At 39.7% G+C, this 23,521-nt stretch overlaps 1 protein-coding gene and 1 non-coding gene across 2 annotated transcripts in view; one reads left to right on the top strand and one right to left on the bottom strand.

Annotated features, from left to right (window-relative positions):
- TDRD12 (tudor domain containing 12) overlaps positions 1-23,521 on the top strand; it is a 70,395-nt gene that overhangs the window by 13,316 nt on the left and 33,558 nt on the right. Inside the window, exons 6-10 of the mRNA XM_032486205.1 lie at positions 2,153-2,208; positions 3,319-3,404; positions 8,541-8,730; positions 9,277-9,366; positions 22,962-23,056. Of these exons, the coding sequence (XP_032342096.1) occupies positions 2,153-2,208; positions 3,319-3,404; positions 8,541-8,730; positions 9,277-9,366; positions 22,962-23,056 (517 nt within the window). The remainder of the gene's footprint in view (positions 1-2,152; positions 2,209-3,318; positions 3,405-8,540; positions 8,731-9,276; positions 9,367-22,961; positions 23,057-23,521) is intronic.
- LOC116666176 lies at positions 12,818-12,921 on the bottom strand. The gene has a single exon (XR_004323020.1). It is a non-coding gene; the product is annotated as a U6 spliceosomal RNA (small nuclear RNA).

The raw sequence follows: 23,521 nt of genomic DNA, 5'->3' as shown, positions 1-23,521 counted from the left end.
CAGCACTGACATTGTGGGAGAAAAGCTGTAGGAAGCAGCACATTTCTGACTCAGCTTACGTGTCCTGGTGATGCTGCATTGTGTTCTCTGAACTTAGAAGCGGCCTCTCTCTTATGAATGGTTTTGTGAGATCTGCAGAGACCCTCCCACCTCCAGTCCCCCAGCCCCCATCACCAACATTTCCCTTGGGATGATGAATGCACCCTTCTCAGGGCTGCCTCGGGATCCACACTAATAAAATCCTAAGGCATCTGGACTCTGCCAAGGCCATTGGACTCCACCAGGCCCCCTGCAGCTCCTGCCTCCTCCCTGTTCCTCTTTCAGAGCAACCAGCTGTCCGTGTCTGGCTCTTCCTCAGAGGCAGCCCCCCTCTCTTTCTCACGCCCCCTCCCAGCACCACCACAGTGCTCCTCGGGGGCTCAGTGTAGGCAAAGGAGGGCTTGCAGGAAGTGATCTTACTGGGTTTTGATCACCTTCTTTGACTTGTGGTGCTTTTGTGTTTGTACCTCATCTAGTGTCTGTCTCAATATGTATATTACAGTTTTGGACAGATTTCATCAAATTTCCCTCCAAAAGGGCTAACACTTTTGGTAAAAAAACAAAAAAAAAAACTGATCAGGTAATTCTTTGTGTAGCAAGTTTCTGGAACCACTGTATTTATTTGTTTATTTATACCTCCTTTTGGAAACTCTCTGTGATTCTCTTGAAGGAGTGTGGTTAGTATCTTTCTTGGTAAAAATAAAAATAATTGGGCTAAGTACTTTATGTGCATTACCTCATTTGATCTTTGAAACAACTCTTGGAGGATGGTGGTGGCATCTCTGATAAATAAAACCAGTGGTGAAACAAAACATACCATTCTAACCTTACTTACTTTATTTTATTTTTGTTCCATGCTTCCAAATACTGGTTTCTCATGATCCTCCATTGCCTGTGGCTTTTCCTACGATTTTCTTTCCAAAGCATCATATGACTCTGATTCCAGTATGTGTGTCTGTGTGTGTGTGTGTGTGTGTGTGTGTGCACGCCACACACCACCAAGCAATTCACACAGTCTACCCTGAGAGAGCATCAGATCCCACAGGTTAAGGGCTCCATCCTACAAGAACCCCTCTGTACCCCGCCCAAATTCAGACGCCAGTCTCAAGTCTGGGTTGTCACTTGTGCTTCTGATGAGATGGCTGTAAATGAGAGGTTCCCTCCTTGGGTTTGATTAATTTACTAAGTGGCTCACAGAACTCAGAGATACATTTTAGATTACCAGTTTATTATAAAAGGTATAATTCAGAAACAGCCAGATGGGAGAGATGCGTAGAGCATGGTTTGGGGAACGGAGCTTCCTTCCCTCTACAGGTACGTCAGTCTCCCCACATCTCCATGTGTTCACTAGCGCAGAAACTCCCAACCCAGTCCTTTTTTGGTGTTTAAAGAGGCTTCATTATCTATCATGGTTGATTCAGCCTCCAGCCCCTCTCCCCTCCCAGGAGGTCAAGGGGATGGGACTGAAAGTTCTCACCCTCTAATGACAAAGTTAGTTCCCCTGGCAACCAGCCCCCATCGCTAAATTACTTACGTGCTTTCCACTCGTCACCTCGTTAACAAAACAAAAGACACCTTGATCACTGTGGTCCCTGAGCTGTGTGTCAGAAACAGGGACAATGACCAAATACATACTTCTCATCACAGATCACAGTATCACACAGAGGGAAGGGCGAGGTGATGGGGAGAACTGGGACGCAGTGATGGGAGTCAGCAGAGTGAGGAATACAGGAGACCAGTGGCTGGGTTTCCCATGGCCACTCCTAGAAAGCTGGTTTAACCAACATGTGTGGAGCCCTCACTCCGTGCCCGCCTGTGCTCAGCCCTGCACCCTCAGAATCACTGTCGCAGGCAGTGGGGTGATGGTGTTGGGACACAGGATGCGTGGTGGAAGCCCCAGTGGAGGCCCGGTCCTTGGCGAGTCTCTGCCCTGGGCGGCGGCCGTGGGAGGGCAGCCTGCTGCGGGGCGCAGCTGAGCCAGGCTCCGTCTGTGTCACCTGCGTCGTACGTTCCTCATGTAACAGAAACATCCAGCGTGTAATTTACAACATGATGTTAGCATACTAGCCTCAGCCAAAAGGTATAATGAAGTTGCATCTGTTCACTGTTCTAGACCCGCCAAGAAGTGGGACAGTGCAGCTGTCCAGTACTTTCAGAACCTTCTGAAAGGTAAGGCAGGCGCGTGATCGCTGCAGCCACTTTGAACTAACGCCCAAGGTGGGTTCGCCTTCTGTGAATCAGGGAGTTTGAGGCATGCACGCTTAGCTGTTTGACCCCCTCGTGTGTGTTCATAAGTTACCTGGCACTTCTTCCACCCCAAGTGTCACAGTGACTGCACCCTTGGAATTTTGAGGGTGAATAAACTTACGTGCATTTCATTGAACCAATAACTAAGGAAAGCCTAGTTGTTACAGTTTTTAAGCAAACAAGGGGTAGTAAATGGATGCTTGCTGTGTGATCACCATCGCTGCTAATTAAGCTGTGTAGAATGTCTTAGCACCTAATTAGTGTGCTCTTTTTAATTTTATATTGTTGACTGTAAAACGCTCTGATTTATGGCATCTGTCCTAACCACTGGAGTCTGAGCCAGATAACTGTGCTGACCACTGGGGCTGTTCTGAGGAGTGCTGCCTGACACCTCCTGGCCCCTCTCCTCTGCTGCCAGATGCATTGCACCTGGGAGAAATGGGAGGTCGAGAGAGCCTCGGGTTTTGGAGTTTGGGGCCTGGGAGACTCAGGTTTGGGAGGCAGAGTGCCCCGGTTGCACTACCTGCCCTGCCGCTCTGTGTTGCCTTCTCTGAGCCTGGCTTCTCACCTGTAAGGTGACACGGGCACTACCTCCAGGGTTGTGGTCAGAGTGCGGTGAAGTATGTCTGTAGAGGACCGGGCAGAGCGCCTGTTGGTACCTGTACGTGGAGATGCTCTTTGGGTGATTAAGTCCATGGTGGCATGGACTCTGGTGGGTCACTGGAAGAGAAGAGAGGGCCAGGAACTGTGCTGGAGATGGTGTCACAGGGTGGTAGGAGAGGAGGATGCTGTGGGGGGGTTGCACGTGGGGGGCCACGTGACTGACCGTGCCGGAGAGCCTTCACCCACGCCAGGCCCCTTTTGCAGGGGGAACGTTGTGGCGCTGGTAATCGAAAGTGCGTAGCAGAGATTAATGGGTGAGAAATGGTTGTAGTTGTTTCAAGTGTACTTTTTTTTTATTGACGTATAGTCACTTCACATCCAGTGTACTTTTAATATCAGCTAATTTATGTTTTCATTTATGCTGTTCAGCAGCTACCCAGGTGGAAGCCAAATTGTGTGCTGTGGAAGAAGATACTTTTGAGGTTTACCTCTATGTAACTATAAAAAATGAAAAGGTAAGTGAAAGAATTGTATTTTTAAAAATGCTTTATCATTATTAAACATTTTTTAATAAAACAGTAAACACCAAGGGAAACGGTGTCATTCACGTAGTATAGAAATTTTCTTAATCTTTCAAGGTCTGGCTTAGATCAGAAGTTAGCCAGGACTGTTTTTCTTCTTTTAATTACTGAAAAAAAATTCCTTTAGTATGTTATTTAGACACTCTTCTATTTAGTAAAAAACAAGAAATTATTCCTGTAGTGCTGAGTATGAAAAGTTACTTTCTTATAAGAGGACATAATTTTGAGTACACACATTTGGTGCGGTTTTAGTTCCCTGCTTTTTTCCCCCAGAAGTTTTTCATTGTATGTAATACGAGCTCATTGTGAAGAATTCAGATAACATAGGTTAGAAAGAAAGTGGGCCTCACAGCCCTCCTCCCCGACCCCACCCCAGTTATTGCCTGTTCACTGTTGGCTGGCTGCCCTTTATGAAGAGTGGCAAGAGGGTGCAGCTCTGTACCTTGTGTGGAGGTGGGTGGAGATGCAGATCCAGGCCTGCTTGGGGCCCACGGAGGGCATCTGAACCATGGATTTATTTTACAACTTTATTTTGGAGCAATTTACATTTATGAAAGAGATGCCAGAATAGTACAGAGATTTTCGCATGTGCTTTATCTGGGTTCCCCTAATGTTAACTGTACAGACAAGCAGTACAATGATTAAAACCAGAAAATTAACACTGCTAAAATACTGTTTTAAAAAATCTACAGGTCTTATTTGAATTTTGCCACCTTTCTCACTAATTACCTCCCTTTGTTCTTGGATCTGATCCCAGATCCCACGTTGCATCTGATTGTCAAGTCTCCTCCAATCTGTGACAGCTCCTGTCTTTCCTCGTCTTTTAAGACCCTGACACTTCTGAAGAGTACCAGCCAGTTATCTGTGGACTGCTGCTCAGTTTGGCCTTATCTGATTAGCTTGAGGTGTTGAGCACTTTAGCAGGAACGCTCCGGGAGTGGTACTCTGCCCTTCTCACACATCATGGCTCGGGTTCCCCATGCTGATTCGTAGTCATGTTAAACCTGATCACCTGGTTAAGCTGGTGTCTGCTAGATTTGTTCCTCAACAGAGTTACTGTTTCTTCATTTCTGAAATTATTAAGTATCATACGGGGAGATCCTTTGAGACTGTGCAGATGTGCATCAGTGATGCTTGTCTGCAAAACATACTTCTGTGGTGTTGGCCCGTTTCTGTCATGCCTCCTACATTTTTAATTGGAATTCTACGAGGAAGAACTGATGCTTCTTCCTCGTTTATTGATTGATTTGGTAATTTATCTTCATATAGACTCGAATATTTATTTTACTCTGGGAGATACAATCCATTATTGTCATTATTTTCTTGCTCAGATTGTTGCAGATTTGGATATTAGAGTGGCTCGTGTGTCCTTTCAGTGTGCCCCGTCGTTGTTGAAAACTCCCTACTTTCTGGTACCACAAGATGCTCCAGGCTAATTTTGTCATTTTCCAGCCTCAGCCCTGGAGTCAGCTACTTCTCCAAGAACTGGTTCCTTTTATTGAAGAATGGTATTCAGATACCAAGATCAGGGCCCTGGGTGTGCTCATTACTGTTGGGGTGTCATCGATTACAGGCCCTCCCAGCAGACAGACAGGAAATGCATGTGTGTACACTACCCCGTGCACACACGTCTGCATGCATGCCTAGATCTGTTCTTCTGTATGTATATTAAGAGCTCTGGTACCTCTAATTTCAGTCCAGGGCCACAGAGTTCATGCTAGCCCTCCCTTCTCCTCATTCTTAATACCTGTCTCTGACAGTAAGAAACCTGGTTTACAGTATGCTTAAGTGATTAATCCTAGTATTCACAGAGGGTAATTTCCGAATTGCTAACTCACATTCCTGTGAAAAAGAAATTTGTCTTTAGCCGTATTGCATCATGCAGCCCTAGATGCAAAGTTACGTAGACTAGTTCTTCTCTTCCCTACCCCGTTCGGTGTCATTATGTTGTTCATTTGTAATCGGGTTCGTTTGTTACTCTTTGTATTGCATTTGGGGATCCCCCACAACCTTGTTGATTTCCCCTATGACCTTTCATTGCTTATTTTACAACTTGGTAAAAATGCCAAAATGTTGGCTATTGGACGCATCTTGTGAAACATCTTTTAAACAAGTTCTCTGCTGACCTGCTTCTTCCTGCTTTTCACAGGTCGGTCTGTCTCTGCGTACATGGCTGTCTGTGGATGACAGCTTGCTCTTACTTCAAGGCGGTGAAGTACAGAAGGCATGCTTAGCAGAGAGAACTCCTAGTGAATACATGAGGTCATAATTGCCAGGAAAAAAAAATGGGGCCAGAAGTTCCAAAGGAAGCACAAGGATGTGTCCTAGGGTGTTTGCTTTTATTTTTTGCCTGGTTTTTTTCCCCTCAGAATTATTCTAAGTTGCACCCATGTTGCTCCTATTATTGTCAGTAGTCTGGATATACTACAGTGTGTTTATTCACTTGTTGATGGCCATTTGAGTTGTAGCCGTTGGGGCAGCTATGAATGCAACTGCTATGAATATTCATGTACAAGTCTTCCTTTGGACCTGAGCTTTCATTTTTCTTGGGTAAATACTTTGGAGTCACACTTTTGGGTCTTATTGTAGGTATTAAGAGACTACCGACTTGTTTTCAAAAGTGGTTGACCGTTGTACAGTCCCACCAACAATGAGAGTTCCAGTTCCTCCGCATCCTCAATGCTTGTGTGGTCATTCTCACTGGGGTGTAGTGCTGTCTCACTGCGGTTTAAATTTGCATTTCCCTAATGGCTTACAGCATTGAGTATCTTTCATGTGCTATTTGCCGTCCGTATGTCTTTGATGAAGTATTCGGATCTTCTACCCATTTTTTTCATTACTGTTGTTTTGAAGTTTGGCTTACAACATACTGATTTCAAGCGTGAAGTGCAATTATTTAATATTTGTATATACATATTACAAAATGACCGCCACAGTGAGTCTAGTTAACATCCATCACCACACATAATTACAAATTTTTTTGTGTCATGAGAACTTTTAATATTTACTCTTAGCAACTTGCAAATTAATGTGCAGTACGGTATAACTAGCCATCGTCACCATGCTGTGCATTATATGCCCATGACTTACTTGTTTTATATTGGAATTTTTTACCTTTTGACTGCCTTCACCCATCTCACCACCTTCCCCACACATTGCCCCCTACCCTGCCTCTAGCGACCATCAGTTTGTTCTCTGTATCTATGAGCTTGGTTGGGTTTTTTTTTAAAATTCCATATATAAGTGGAAATTATATGGCATTTGTCTTTCTCTGATTTCCTTCACTTAGCATAATGTCCTTAAGGTCAATACATGTTGTCACAAATGGAAAGATTTTATTATTTTTTGTGGTCAAGTAATATACCATTGTATGTGTGTATATGCATCTTAATTTTCTTTATCCTTTCATCCACCAATCGATGCTTAGATTGTTTCTATATCTTGGCTGTTGTAAATAATGTTGGAGTGAACATGGGGATGCATATATCTTTCCAAGTTAGTGTTTGTTTTGTTTTGTTTTGTTTTGTGGTACAAACGGCCTTTATTGTGTGCAGTGGGAAGCTGAAGTAGAGGGGACATGACAGCTTCAGCTCCTGGGGCAGCTCCACAGACCCGTCGCTGCCCTGAAAAGCTCAAGTTAATGTTTTTATTTTCTTCAGATAAATACATAGAGGTGGAATTGCTGGATCATGTAGTGGCGCTATTTTTAATTTCTAGAGGAGCCTCTATACTGTTTTCCATAGTGGCTGCACCAATTTACGTTCCCACCAACATTGCATGAGGGTTCCTTTTTCTCTGCATCCTTGCCAACACTTGGTGTATCTTGCCTTTTTAACAGTAGCCATTGTAACGGATGTGAAGTGATACATTTTTGTGGATTAGAGCATCTTTCCATGTTACCTGTTGGTTATCGGAATGTCTTCTTTGGAAAAATGTCTATTCAGATCCTCAGATCCTCAGCCCATTTTTTAATTGGACTATTTAGGGAGTTTGCTTTTGTTTTTGTTTTTTGCTATTGAGTTGTATGAGTTCATTGTATATTTTGGATATTAATCCCTTATCAGATCAGATACATGATACACACATTTTCTCTTAATCAGAATCGTCTCATTTTGTTGGTGCTTGCCTTTGCTCTGCAGAAGCTTTTTGGTTTGATGGAGTGCTGCTGCTTTATTTTTGCTTTTGTTGCCTTTGGCTTTTGGTGTCAAAGCCGACAAATCATCTCCAAGACCAATGTCAAGGAGCTTGCTACCTGTGTTTTCTTCCAGGAACTTTATAGTTTCAGATCTTATATTCAAGTTTTTAATCCACTTTGTGTTTATTTTTGTGTTTCTTTCTGTGTACGTATGATGAAAGAAAGTGTTCCAGTTTCATTCTTTTGCATATGGCTGTCCAGTTTTCCCAGCACCATTTATTGCAGTAATTGTCCTTTCCCCATATATTCTTGGCTCGTTTTTCAGAATTTAATTGACCATATATGGGTGGGTTTATTTCTGGACTCCCTATTCTATTCAGTTGATCTATAAATCTGTTTTTATGCCAATACCATACTGTTTTCATTACTATTTTTTGCCCATTTAAAAATTGATTTTGTTTTCTTTTTATTGAGTTTTGAGAATTCTTTGTTTATTCTGGATACATGTCCATTCAGAGATACTATTTGAAAATATTTTCTCCCTTTCTGTGATTGCCCTTAATAGTATCTTTTGAAAAGCAGAAATTTAAAATTTTGGTAAAGTCTAATTTATCAGTTTTTCCTTTCATGATTGTTTTCTCTTCACCCTCCCCCCAGGTCTTTGTCTGGCAAAGTCATATTAGCTCTTTAGTGCTTTCAAGAAGATGTTTTCTTTGATTTCATACAGTTTCTTACTGTTTTTCTTATCAGGAAGGTTGGACAAAGGGCTCTGGTTCACCATTACTGGAGCAGAAGTCAAGAGATCAATTTCTGTCAGATTATGTTCTATAAAATAATTTTTATGAAGATTGAAATTCGGGGTTAAGTTTGGAATATTTTCTTAATAGTCACTTCTCTATGTTTGCCTTATTCATGAAATGTTTAAAATTACACAGGTTTGTGTTAATGATGATCTGGTTGCAAAGAACTTCGCATATTACATATCACCTATGGAAAATAAAAACCTTGACGCTCTAGAGAAACCAAGATTGAATATGAAGTCAGCATCCTTTTCCAATAAACTCAATCCAGCACTTACTCTCTGGCCAATGTTTTTGCAAAGAAAAGATTCTCAAGGGATGGAAAGTGAGTGGATTCTCATCAGTGTATGTTGCCTTTAAACCGCCTTATTTATGGGAAATCTTAGTGAATGGATACGAATTGTTGTACAAACTTTTCCTTTTATGGAGGCAGAGACTTGGGCTATGAATTTAATATTTTACTTTTAATCCTAATGAGTTTGTGACAAGTTTTGAGATTCTAAAAGAGCTGCCTCTGTCTGTTTTTACGAGAAGAGAAGATAAACTATTGTGAATTTCTTACTAACATGGAGTTATATTTTCAAGAGTCCATATATTCATAATCAAAAGATACTATGAAAACAAACTTTTGTTTGCTTGGTGTTTAAAAGAGCCATTTATTAGCATGAAAATATGAGAAGAGTCAGTCACGGAACAGCTTTAAATCGCTCTCCATCCACTCTTCTTTAGTGCCCTCGTGTTGCTCCCCTGCCCCGAGTTAGGTATCCTGTACCTTACAGCCTAAATGAGAGCAGAGGCGTACCAGCAAGCTCTCAGCTGTATTTTGGGTTTTATTTCATGCACTGATCCTGAAATGTATTCTCTCTCTCAGATTCACATGATTTAACTTTGCTGGCGAAGTCTCTCCAGCATCCGTGGCCCAACGGTGTTGGTGACCTCAGGCCAACTGCTGGTCTCCTGGGTGAGTTCTGTTCTCTTGCTTCACTTCATAGGCCACGTAAAAGGACACTCTTCACTGCCTAAACATTATGAGGACTGATTAGAAGGACTGGGATAATTCTCTATTTTTCCGTTAATTTGGTGGCACCAATTTATGATGTAGATGCTGACAAACATAATTTGTGTTGCGGTCCTCAGGCTTTTACCACAATGTAAAGAACATATCAGGCACTTTTTCATGGGTAGGACTGATTTATTTCAGCCCAGCCGTAGGTCAGTGATTATTATTTGTTCTCAGAATATGCATATGGATTTATGATTGATTTTTACTTTAAGCAGTAGGATGCACAAAAATAAGAAAGAGGCATTTATGAAGTTAGAAATACTCAGTCTTTAATTCCATATCTCCAGGTTATTTAATGACTTGGAATTGTTGGCAGGGGTGAAATGTACCAGCCACTTTGATACTTGGCTCACCCTCTGTGGTGGTTCCCCAGGATTCACTCCTACATTGAATGTGTGTATACCTGGGGATATAATACTTCACATATACCCAGAGTAAACCACAAGTAACCTCTAATGCTAGGATTTCCAGTCAAGGTGGCAGAGTAGTAGGACCACGAGCTCATCTCTTCTCGGGACCTCAACAGAACCACAACTGACTGCTGAAACAGCCATCGGAAAAAAAGACTGGAACCTAGCAAGAAAGTAAAGCTTTAGTTAGCTAAAATATTCCCTGTACTTTAAATTGTTTAATTACTTTGGTAATATTGTTTATCATAGAAAAATACAGATAATCAGAATTTTAAAAGCCTGTCATCTTTAGTACACATACTTGTTAGAATTTTAAGTCTTTTTTTTTTCCCCAGAGCTTTCTAGATGTGAGGGTGTGTATATAATTTCTGTTTTACAAAAATGAGATCCTACTATACATACCTCTGTGTGATGTTTTTCACGTAATACATGGCTGAACATCTTTCCAGGTCAGAGACTTCCTGGGGCACGTGTGGGGCCCCCACCCGTGTTCTGATGCACCTCCTGTAGGGGTCCCAGATAGGACTTCCCATTATTGATGGGAATGTGTTATTTCCACTTGTATCTCTTCCGTTTCCATTGGAGCAGGAAAAATGCCATGCATTTACGTCGTGTTTAATCACTGCACAGCTTTCTAGTGTTTGGAATCTGTCATCATTATTTTAAGTAGCTCCAAGTTGCTGGGCAGTCATTGTTTCCTACTTTTCTTTATGACAATCAGTGATGGAATGAGCTGTGCGTATCTTTGAAAAGGAAAAGGTTGGTGGTAAACAAAAGAAAACTAATGTGTGAGATGTGACGGGATTATCACGTAAGAAGCAGAATTACTAGATGTTACATATTTGAGCAAAGATATCCTTTTTTCGTTAATTTTGTGAGAAGTTATTTCAACTATATTTTTATAAATTTTTGGTACTTTGAAGTTGCTGTATCAAAGTGTAGTGCTTTTTAAATATTTGGTTAAACAATTGAATACTACAGAAAGGCTGTAATGAAAAATAATTTTCTCTTGTTCAGCCTCTTCTTAACCCAGGCTACTCCCTAGAGGTGAACCTGTTTTCTTAGCTGTTTGTTTTGGCAGTCATCTTTAAATCTTAAAATAATTATGATTATTCACTATTTCTTGGCTTGTCCATTCTAGACCCCGTCCTGACTAGCTCGTGTGCCCCTAGTCCACACACCGTTAGTCATCAGGTACTCAGGAAGCATCTGCTCAGTGTTGGGCACTGTTCTAGGGATTCATCAGAAACAGAATCAAAGCCTCTGTTTTCCTGGAGTTTACTTCTATTTTCTCAATAAAATTTTTATTTTAGAATAGTCACAAACTTCCAGAAAAGTTGGCGAACATAACAAAAAAACTTTTTTCCTAAACCATTTGCCTGGAATGCCCCATCTCTCCCCACTACTTGAGTGTGTTTTTCCTAGAAACAAGGGTGTTCTCAGAAATGTGCACAATACAGCTGTCAGACTCAAAATTAACATGGATGCATGGGAGCATCTAACCCTCAGACACCGCTCAAATTTTGCCAATTGTCCCACTAATAAAGGAGGGACAGCGGCAGGCAGACGCAGCTCAGCATGTCTCATCGTGCCCCTTCAGTCCCCTCCGCCTGCAGCAGCCGCCAGTCGTCCCTGACCTCACTGACCTCGACGCTGTTGAACCTTTGCACCAGTTCTCTTGTAGAACGTGCTCAACTGATTTCCTGTTTTCAGTTTCGTTGATTTTCGCTCTGATTTTTGTTGTTTCCTTTTTTTCTTGCTTACTTTAGATTACTCTAGTTTCCTGAAGTGGAAGCTTATATTACTAATTTTAGATTTTTCTTCTTTTCTGATAAAAACACTTAATGCTATCAGTTGCCCTTTAAGTACTGCTTTTGCAGCATCCCCCAAATTTTGATAAGTTGTATTTTTGTTCTCATTTAGTTAAAAATATTTTAAAATTTCTCTTGAGATTTCTTCTTGACCCATGTATTATTTAGAAGTATGTTGTTTAATCTTCAAATACTTTGGGATTTTCCAGCTGTCTTTTTGTTACTAAGTTGGTTTCATTCCATCGTGGTATGAGAGCCATTGTGTAGTTTCATTTCTTTCAAGTTTGTTTAGGTGTGTTTTATGGCCCAAAATGTGGTCTGTCTTGGTGTAGGTTCCATTTGAGCTTGAAAAGAAGGTATATTCTGCTGTAGGATGAAGTAGTCTGTAGACAGCATGTATGTCCAGTGGATTGGTGATGCTCTTGAATTTGGCTGTATCCTTACTGATTTTCTTCCTGCTGAATCTGTTCATTTTTGATAGAATGGTATTGACGACTCCCAACTATAATAAAGGGCTCATCTATTTCTCCTAGAAATTCTACAACTTCTTGCCTCAGGTATCTTGATGCTCTCTTGTTAAGCACATACATATTAAGGACTATTACATCTTCATGTAGAATTGCTCCTTTATTGTTATTGAATGCCTCTGTCCTTCATAATTTTCCTTGTTCTGAAGTCTGCTCTGTGTGAAATTAATATAGCTACTTCAACTTTTTTTAAGCTATAAATTTTTTTTCATAGAGATACAGTTGATTTACAATATACAAGTTTTAGGTGTGCAGTGTAGTGACTCACAATTTTTAAAGGTTATAGTCTATTTATAGTTATTGTAAAATATTGGCTATATTCCCTGTGCTCTACAATATAGATAATCTATGTAGCTTGTTTATTTTATACATAGTAGTTTGTACCTCTTAATCTTCCCCCTCCCTCTCCCCACTAGTAACCACTAGTTGGTTCTCTATATCTGCGAGTCTGTTTCTTTTTTGTTATATTCACTAGTTTGTTTTCTTTTTTAGATTCCACATATAAGGGATAGCATACAGTATTTGTCTTCCATTGTCTGACTTATTTCACTAAGTGTAATATCCTCCAGGTTCATCCACGGTATTGTAAATGGCAATTTTCACTTTTTTTCAATGCTTCACGAATTTACGTGTCATCCTTGCACAGGGGCCATGCTAATCTCTGTATCGTTCCAGTTTTAGTATATGTGCTGCCAAAGTGAGCACATAAAATTTTATTTTTATGGCCAAATAGTGTTCCATTTGTGTGTGTGTGTGTGTGTGTGTGTATACACACACACATATGGATATGTATTTATATATACTCACACACACACATATATATATATACATGTATATACATCTTCTTTATTCATTCATCTGCTGATGGACACTTACATTGCTTCTGTATCTTGGCTATTGTATATAATGCTGCTATGAATATTGGGATGCACATATCTTTTAGAATTAGTGTTTTTGTTTTCTTTGGGTATATACCCAGGAGTGGAATTGCTGACTCCTGTGGTAGTTCTATTTTTAGTTTTTTGGGGAACCTCCATACTGTTTTCCACAGTGGCTGCACCAATTTACATTCCCACCAACAGTGTATGAGGGTTCCCTTTTCTCCACATCCTCGCCATTTGCTATTTGTGGTCTTTTTGATGATAGCCGTTCTGATGGGTGTGAAGTGATACTTCAGTGTGGTTTTGATTTGCATTTCTCTGATGATTAGCAATGTTGCTAATCTTTTCATGTGCCTGCTGGCCATCTAGATGTCTCTTTTTGAGAAGTCTATCCTGGTCCTATGCCCATTGTTTAATTGGCTTGTTTGTTTTTTTTAATGTTGAGTTTATATTGTTTTAATCCCTTACTAGTCATGTCATTTGCAAATACTTTCTCTCATTCAGTAGTTCCTCTTTGTTCTGTTGGTGGTTACCTTTGCTGTGCAAAAACTTTTTAAGTTTAATTAGGTCCCATTTGCTTATTTTTTGCTTTCGTTCCCTTTGCGTTAGGAGACAGATCCAAAAAATATTGCCACGATTTATGTCAAAGAGTGAGCCATGTTTCCTTTAGGAATTTTATGATTTCTGGTCTTACGTTTAGGACTTTAATCCATTTACAGTTTATTTTTGTACATGATGTTAGAGAATGTTCTAATTTCAGTCTTTTATAGGTAGCTGTCCAGGTTCCCCAGCACCACGTATTGAAGAAACTATCTTTTCTCCGTTGTATATTTTGCCTCCTTTGTGATAGATTAATTGACCCTATGTGTGGGGGTTTCTTTCTAGGCGCTCTGTCCTGTTCCCTTGATCTATGTGTCTGTTTCTGTGCCAGTGCCACACTGTTTTGATTACTGTAGCTTTGTAGTACAGTCAGGTCAGGGAGGGTGATACTTTCAGCCCTGTTCTTTCCCAAGATTGTCTTGGCTATTCAGGGTGTTTTGTGTTTCCATACAAATTTTATACTTTAGCTTTCTTTGATTAGCGTTAGTAGCATAGTGTATCTTTTCTCCATTCACTTAATCTGTATGTGTCTTTAAAGTAGATTTCTTATAGTTGAGTTTTCTTTTTTGATCCCCTCTGACAATCTCAGTCTTTTAGTTGATTTATTTAGACCATTACTAGTTAAAGTGATTGTTGATTTAGTTGGATTAATATCTGCCATACTGGTTATTGTTTTCTATTCATTGCCCTTGTTTTTTGTTCCTATTTTGTCTTCTGACTTTTTGCCATTTGTAGCTTTAATTAAGCATTTTTTATGATTCCATTTTCTTTCTTAGCATATTAGCTATACTTCTTTTTTCACTGTTTTAAATGGTTGCCTTAAATTTTGCAATATACATTTACAACCACGCCAAGTCCACTTTCAAATAACACTGTACCACTTCACAGGTAGTGCTAATCTCTTATAATAATGACGTGTTCATAATTCCTCCCTCCTGTCCCTTGTATCACTGTTGTCATTTGTTTGACTTATGTGCAAGCATGCATGAGTATAAGTAAATACATTGTCACTGTTATTTTGAACAAACTGTTGTCTGTTACATCTATTTAAAAAAAGAAAAAGTTTTAAAGTTTTAATTTACCTTCAGTTATTCCTTCTCTAATGGGCACATCCTCAGGCTTAAGATTCTTTCCACAGATGAGTCCAGTCTGCTAATAAGCCCATCAAAGGCATTCTTCATTTCCATTAGTATTTTTGGTCTCTAGCATTTTTTTCTTGATTCTTTCTTAGAATTTCCATGTCTTGCTTATTTTACCCATCTGTTCTTGCATATTGTCTGCTTTTTTTAATAGAGCCCTTAGCATATTAATCATAGTTGTATTAAATTTCTGGTGTGGTAATTCCAACATCCCTGCCATATATCACTCTGGTTCTTTTTTTTTTTAAACATTTTTTATTGGTTTATAATCATTTTACAATGTTGTGACAAATTCCAGTGTAGAGCACAATTTTTCAGTTATACATGAACATATATATATTCATTGTCACATTTTTTTCTCTGTGAGCTACCATAAGATCTTGTGTATATTTTCCTGTGCTTTACAGTATAATCTTGTTAATCTCTTCTACAATTTTGAAATCCTGTCTATCCCTTCCCACCCTCCGCCCCCTTGGCAACCACAAGTTTGTATTCTATGTCTATGAGTCTGTTTCTGTTTTGTATTTATGCTTTGTTTTTTTGTTTTTGTTTTTTAGATTCCACATATGAGTGACCTCATATGGTATTTTTCTTTCTCTTTCTGGCTTACTTCACTTAGAATAACATTCTCCAGGAGCATCCATGTTGCTGCAAATGGCATTACGTTGTCAGTTTTTATGGCTGAATAGTATTCCATTGTATAAATATACCACATCTTCTTTATCCAGTCACCTGTTGATGGACATTTAGGCTGTTACCATGTTTTGGCTATTGTAAATAGTGCTGCTATGAACATTGGGGTGCAGGTGTCATCCTGAAGTAGGGTTCCTTCTGGATATAAGCCCAGGAGCGGGATTCCTGGGTTATACAGTAAGTCTGACTTTGGTTCTGATTCTTGTCCTGTCTCTTCAGACTATCCTGTTTTGTTTTTTTTGTTTTTTTTTTTTTGTTTTTTGCTTTTCAGTCTGCCTTTTTTTCTTTAAAGCCAGACATGATACACTGGGTGAAAGGAACTCCAGTAGATAGGCCTTAGTGACATGGTGGTAAGGTGTAGAGGGTGGGGAAGCTCCCTGTGGTGCTCTGATTAGTTCTCTGTCTTCGCAAGCCTGCGCCCTGGGCTGGGACCTCTAGTCCTCCACCTCTACTGCCTTAGGAAGAACAGGATGGCTGAAGGAGGTAGGTAGATTTGGGTATTTCCCTTACCCCAAGGTGGTTATTTTCTGATGAAACCCCAATAGTAAGTTTAGGCTCTGGTTAGTTTCTCCTGAGGGCGAGCCTTGTAAAGAACAGAATGCTCTGGCACATTTCAAAGTGGTTAACTTTCCCTTCCCCTAACCGGAAGCCCCAAGGGGATCTTTATGCTCTTTATTGTGAGAACCTGGTAGAATTGCAGTAGATAAAATTCACTCAAAGTATACAGGGCCCCTGAAATTGTTAACTTACTTTTCCACACTGAGCCTCCAGCAGTCAGTCAATTATAGTTGAGATTTTCCTGCTCCACTGCTGGTTCCCATGGAGACTCCTGCTCACATCAGTTGTGATTCACCGTCTTCCCCCACCGTCTGTCTCTCTAAATGTAGGGGAAGTGGTTTGTTGTGACCTCATTATTATGTCAGATCTAAGAAGAGGTGGTAATTTTCAGTTTGATTAGCTTTCTCCTTGGTGTTAGGATGAAGTGGTGACTTCCAGCCTCCTTACCTGCTGGAATAGACACTGGAAGTTAAATTGAGTTTTAATATGTAAAATTGGTAAATATAAGACTATATAGCATTTATTTCTTCTTGGTGATTCTAATCGCTTTTCTTTTTTCTACCTATGTTGTCTATTTTTATTGGCTCCTTAAGTTGTTCCAGATTCTCAATTTGGTATCTTGTATCTGTATGACTTGAACCTTTTAAAATGTATTGAGACTTGTATTATGACCCAGAACATGGTCCCTTGGAAAAGGTTCTGTGTGTACTTGAGAAGACTGTGTATTGTGCTGTTGTTGCATAGGATGTTCTGTAAATGTCAGTTAGGTCATGTTGCTAGTGTGGTGCAGCTCTTCGCTTTGTTGATTTCTTTTTTTTTTTTTTGGTAATTAGTCTATCAACTACTAAGAGACAGGTGTTGAGATTTCCCACTGTACAATTGTTTTATTTCAGTTCTATCAGTTTTTACTCCGTATATTTTGAAGCTGTTACGCAGGTACACAGAAGTTTAGAATTTTTTGTACTCTTGATGAATTGATCTGTGTCATTATTAAATGACCCTTTTATCTCAGTTAATATTCTTTGATCTGAAGTCTTCTTTGTCTGATATTAATGTAGCCACCCCAGATTTCTTGATTAATGTTAGCATTGTGTGTATTTTTCTGCCCTTTTACTTTTTTTTAAAGGCATTTCTAAAAAATTTCTTTCTCTTTTTTTTTAATGGAGGTACTGGGGATTGAACCCAGCATGTCCTTCATGCACTCTGAATGATACCCACCACTGAGTGATATCCTCCCCCTCCATCCTTTTACTTTTAACCTCTTTGTCTCTTTATAGTTCAGGGAGGTTTCTTGTGGGCAGCATATAAGCTGGGTCTTGCGTTTTTTATCCAACCTGTTAATCTCTGTAATTTATATTTAATGTAATATATTGATGTGGTTGGGTTTAAAAGTACCATTTTACTATTAGTTTTCTATTTGTCCCATCTGTTCTTTGTTCCCTTTGCTGATTTTTCTGACTTCTTTTAGATTAAGTACCTTTTGCACTTCTATTTTACATCATTTGTTGGCTTATAAGCAAAACCTTTTTATGTTGTACTTTTAGTGGTTGCCTTAGGGTTTGTAGTATATATGTTAACCCAATACATTCTGCCTTTGAGTGCTCTCGGGGCACTTCCTGGGGAGTATGAGAGCTTTACGCTGTGTACCTCCATCTCCTCTCTCCCTGCCCACCTTTGTTCTGTTGTTGCCACGTGTTTTAATTCTGCGTGTAATAAATCCCACAATACATTACCAGTTTTGATGAGTCAGTTCTCCCTCTCTTTCCCCCTCTCCCTCCCCAGTCCCTTTTTGAAACAACAGAGAAGTTTAATTCCCCAGTGTGTCCTACAAGCACAGGAAGGTCTTTGGGGTCCGGCTCTTTCTGTCTTGTTGACCCTGCTTCCTTCGGGTTTTGCTGCTACACTCGTGTCCACGATGATCTATCACTTTGTCTCCAGTCCAGCCAGTTGGAAGGAAGAGGAAAGGGAGACAAGACCCAGCGGTTACACACAGTGCTTCTGCTCTCATTTCTTCGACCAGAGCTTTCTCATGTGGCCATGTCAGTGGGGAGGAAGGTCGGTCGGGGAGACATCCTTCTTTTGGACTGCTGCGTACCCAGCTAAAAATCAGGGCTTTTATTATCTTAGAGTAGGAGTCAGTACATTGCAACCTAAGGGCTAAATCTGGCCTGTCACCTGTTTCTGTACAATCCATAGGCTAAAAATGGTTTGTCCATTTCTCAATGGTCTAAATCTAAAGAATGAGAATAGTTTGTGACATTTGAAAATTACATGGAGTTTCAGATTTCAGTGTCCACAAATAAAGTCTTCCTGAGCACACCCGTGCCGGTTCATCTATGTGCTGTCTGTGGCTGTGCTCGTGCTGCAGTGGCACAGTTGAGTAGTTTAGCAGAGAGCATCCTGCCCACGAAGCCTGCAGTGAGTGCCTCCTGTCTGACCCTTTATGGAAGTAGTGTGCTGGCTCCTTCAGTAGAGGGTGGACTGAGTGACCCTGGGAACTGTCACGGCTCGCTCTCCTTGCTGCTCTGTCCTCTCTTGTACTCAGGCCACCTTGGCCTTTTTGGACTGTCATGTCTGAGTCCTTGATTCAGGAAGACTGCCAGGCTCCATCTGGGCCCCCCCGTCCCTGCATCCTGGAAGCTCTGTCTACACAGTAAGCCCGGACAATCATAGTACTCATCTCATTTTCCCCCCTCTTAGAGACCACTGTCCTGCACTGTGTGATACCTAGGATCTGAAAAGCACTGTTTTATATGTTTCGTCTGGTTTCATACTTGTTTCAATTTGAAAGGGTTTAAGTTCAGTCCCTGTGACTTTGTCTTGGCTGGAAGCAGCAGTGTCTGTGCTACCGTATCTCTAAAATTGTCCCTTTTTCTCAGTACATCTTTCTTCTGTCAGGTGCAGACAGCTGGTTTATAACCTGCACGATCTGACCTGTCTGGTCAGTGCAGGAAGCAGCAGTCGGCAGTGTGCAGACACTTCCTCCAGCAGGCAAAGTCTTCTGGAGCTCAGACCAGTCCCATCCCAGCCTTCCCCCAGCCCTTCCTCCTAAGTGCTTCTCCTTTGAAGTAATGTTGACTTGCATTGCATGTGCTAATTGTTCTCCCTCTAGAGTGGGACGTGCACAGTTCAGCCCCCGTTGGAGTTTTTGCTCCATTTGTTTAAATGCCACCTTTGCCTTTGCGGCGTTAAGAACATAAACATTTTTCCCTACCCTTATTTTATTTATTTCTTCAAATGTTATGGGTGACTTGGGTACTCAGATTTTTTCCGAATCTCTCTGGTACATGATGTTGTTCTGTCTCCCTCTTAGCGCTTGTTCCCATGTAACTCTTCACTGCTCTCTGGGGTTGCAGCCTGTGCGCCCAGTCCCGTGCCATCATCTTTCTCGGTTTACTTGTTCAGCTAGAGCACAGCTTCAGTTTACTTCTTAAGGAGAAGGTGTGTTGGTTTGTGTATGCCTGAGATGCCTCTCGAGTGTTCTGCCCTGTTATGTTCTCGGTGCGTTAGCAGAGATTGACTTCTGGATTGAAAATCATTTTCCTGATTGCTTATGATGTTTCGCCTGTTTTCATGTGCTTATTAGCAGTTTGTGTTTTTTCTTTTGTAGAATTCCTACTAGTCTATATTTTGCCATTTTTTTAAATTGTTTTTTGTTATTAGAAGTTTTGAGAGTTTTTAAAAATATGTTCTGGATACAAGCCATTTGTCAGGTGTATGTATCATGAGTAAATTTTCTCCCAGTCTGTGGCTTGCCTTTCATTTTCTTACTGGTATATTTGTAAGGGCAAAAGTTTCTAAGTTTGATTAAATTCGATTCATCAACTTTTTTCTGTTACGATTTTGTGTCCAGTCTAGGAAATCTTTGTTATCCTTGTGTTTTGTACATTTGGTTTTTACATTTAGTTTTCCATGATCCATTGAAGTTAATGATGTGAGGTAATATCCAGCTTTGTTATTTTTTTCCGTGTGAGTGTACTGTTGTTCCCACTGTGTTATTTTGCATTTGTGGTGATCCATCTCTTGGGTAGATTTCCTGGGAGAAGGATTTCTGGGTCAAATGATGATGTTGAAATATGTTGCCAGGTACCTGTCCATAGGAGCCATATCATCCTGGTGTCCCACCAGGAATCTAAGACACTGTGCCTGTTTGCCCACAGCCTCACCAACAGAGAGTGTTTCAAGTTTTTGGATTTTCTTGTTTGCAAGTGAGAAATAGTATCTGAGGGTAGTTTCCATTTCTCTTACTCTTAAGTGCCACCTATGATTTTGTTTTTTAGCAAATAAGGTACGTTTATTGTGATTATGTATTTGGACTTATTTTTATCATCTCATTTTGTCTTTCAGTTCACCGTGATTTTTCTTGGGCCCTTTTTCCCTGTCCTCTTGAATTGAGCATTTTTTCCTTGTTCTCCTTGATGCTTTTATATATCACATTTCATTCCTCTTAGTCTTAATTTTTTTTATATGCTTAGACTTTCTAACAAAGTTTCAAGGTAATCAATATTTATCCTTCTTACGTCAGGAACCTTACCTTTTCTTTTCTAAACCTTCCCTTCCATTTCTATTCTCACTGTTGTCTAGAATTTTAGTTTTAACTTGTTGTACATAAATATTTTGCATTCAGTTCTTAAGTTTTTTGGAACTGAGCTACTTGGTTTGAATTCCAGATCTGCTCTTTATTAGCCGAATAAACATAGGTAAGTTATTTGACTTCTCTGTGCTTCATTTTCCTCTTCTGAAAAAGGAAGAAATAATTATACCACACAGGAACCATAGAGGAGTCAATAAAGTAATTCTGGTACCTGTCACATAGAATTCAATTAGTTAATTCATGCAAAGCATTTGGAAGAGTTCTTGATACATAATAAGCACTAAGAAAGTGTTGGTTAATTAGGATTATTATTGCACTGCTGGTTTATTTTTCTTCTTAAGTACATATTTTAGTAGTTCTTTCACTGTGGGGCAAGGGGTAGTGTATGTTAAAATATGGTGCTATTTAAAATAGATACAGTATTCTAGGTTCTTAGTTGTTTTCCTTCAACACTGAAGATGGTACTTCATTTTCTTCTTGTCGGTCAATCTGTTGGTTATTCTTTTGTTAAGTAATTGATGTGTTCTGTTGATATGACTTTTTAGATGTTCTCTTTATTCTTGATATTCTGCCATTTCCTTACAGTGTGTCTAAGAGTGAGTGGTTCAAAATTTATTCTGTTAACACTTGGGAGTTTTTCAATTACAGAATTCAGGTCTAACTTGAGTTTCTGAAAAGTATTAGATGTTAATGCTTTCAGAGATTTTTTTTTTCTCCCTCCTCCCGAATCTATTAGACATAGCTAAGTCATTTCGTTACCTATCACCCATTTTTTTTAGCTGCTTTTTTGCATTTTCTTTTTATTTCTCTAAGTTGATTTCTGAGAGGTTTTCTTTACTTTAACTCGTTACACTGCCATTTTCCTCTTTGCTTCTAGCCCAATACTACCTCATCTTTTGAGTTTTCAATTTGATGGTGGCTGTTTCTTACTGCTTAGTGTTCTCGTTGGTTCTTTTTATTTATGTCTGCCTTTCTTTTCATATTTACCTGTTTTGTTTCATGAATACTATTCCTTCTTTATCTCTTGGGTATTTTAAATGGTTTTATTTTAGGCTTCTTTTCAGACTCCTGTTTTTATCTCCATATCCACAAATGTGAATCTCCGCCCCTTCACAAACCTTTGTGGGTTGTTTTTTTTTTTTTAAATAAAAACATTTACAACTGCGCTGAACTACTTGAGATACTGTTTGAAAGCTCGTGTTGTATGGACATTTTCCGTTGGTGAATTTCATCTACTGCCTGCACTCCTGGCTCCAGATGAGGGTTTGTATTTTTGGCTGTAAGGTCCTCCCCTGAAGAGATGACATAATTCCAGACCCCAGGTCACACAGGTGCAAATTACTTAGGCTCCAAACTACTGTAAAGAAGGATTAGACCAGTTTACAATATCATCATACATTTGCAGCTTCAGCTATTTATTTCAGTGATTTAATAGGTGAAAAGTATTCCCCGTCATTTCAATTTGTGTTTCTTTAATTGAGACTTACAGGGAGCACCTTTCCAGGATTGCCTATGTTGTTCCCTAATAAATGATAGCTGGACTGAGCTTTTTTTGTTGTTCTTTTCTTTGAGGTCATACCTCAATTTTTATCCAAGTGTAACTACCCAGCTTGATTATCCATGTTATTCACTAAAAAAACTTGTCACTTTTCAAAAGTCAGATTTAAGCCTGTAGGATGGTCATGTCTGGCAGTTGATGCTGGCTTTGTCTGGAACTTCAGGTGGGGCTGTCATCTGAAACACCTGTGCCTTTCCCTGTGGTTGCCTGGGCTTCCTCACAGCGTGCTGGCTGGGTTTCAGGAGTGAGCATCAAAGAGAGCAGGTCATAAATATATGATGTTTTTGCAGTCTAGCTTTAGAAGTCACAGAGCACCACTTCTTTGTTTATAACTCCATCCAGGTTTCTGAGAACGGAATATGAGCCGATCTCTCAGTGGGAGACGTGTGAAAGTCACATTGTAAGAAGAGCGTGGGTGTTGAAAAGTAGAGTCTGCCAAACTGGGAATTATGTTTAATTCTTACTAAGCCAGTAAAGGAATTTTTTTCAACTTTTTTAAATAATGAGGGTTGAAATAAGATTTTAAAATTTAATCACCTCAAGTAAAGTTTAATACAAAGCCCTATTCCCTAATTTTATGTATTAAGATTTTATGGTGAATTGGGAGTTTGAGATTTAAAAAAATTTTTATGGTAGTACTTTTTTCATATAATCCTCTTTGTCCTATTTTCTAGTTAATAATGTTTTCTAAGATAGTTTTTATTACTTTTTTTATTTTGCAGGTAAAACTATAAAATGTAATGCGGATTCACTGAGTTCACCTAAAAAAACACCTGAAAAGAACCAGCAGTGCATCTCTTTAAAAGATGTAAATAAGGTTGTATTTGTAAATGTTCATTAAATATAAAGTTCATATAATGTTCATTTTAGAATATTCTCCTTTAAAATCTACTAGGAACCATATGGCTACGATGATTTCATTCACGAAAATATAAGTTTGCTCGTTAAATCGCTTTCAGAATAACAGAGTAACTCCAGCTCCCCTCTTGTCAAGACTTTGTTCTTGGCCTGCTGGCCTCTCCACACAATTGGGTATATATTTGCATTTTAACAAGGGTGTAAAAATCGGAGATTATGGGACACTCTGATAGTTCAAGTTTTAACCTGTTCCTCCAGTCCCTTCGACAAGACAGGTAAAAGTAATTGGAGGACGTTTTAAATACTGGTTATCTGAAATGCCGGCTGCCTGTTATTTGGACAGACACAACCCAGTGGTTACAGCAGTGGCATGATCACCCAGTTCTTTGTCTCTCTGTATCCGTGTTGCCGGAACATTATCTGG

The sequence above is a fragment of the Camelus ferus genome, chromosome 9 (assembly GCF_009834535.1).
Source record: "Camelus ferus isolate YT-003-E chromosome 9, BCGSAC_Cfer_1.0, whole genome shotgun sequence".
Classification (NCBI taxonomy): Eukaryota; Metazoa; Chordata; class Mammalia; order Artiodactyla; family Camelidae; genus Camelus; species Camelus ferus.
The sequence above is the reverse complement of the archived record's forward strand: the minus strand, read 5'-3'. Positions and strand labels throughout refer to the sequence as shown.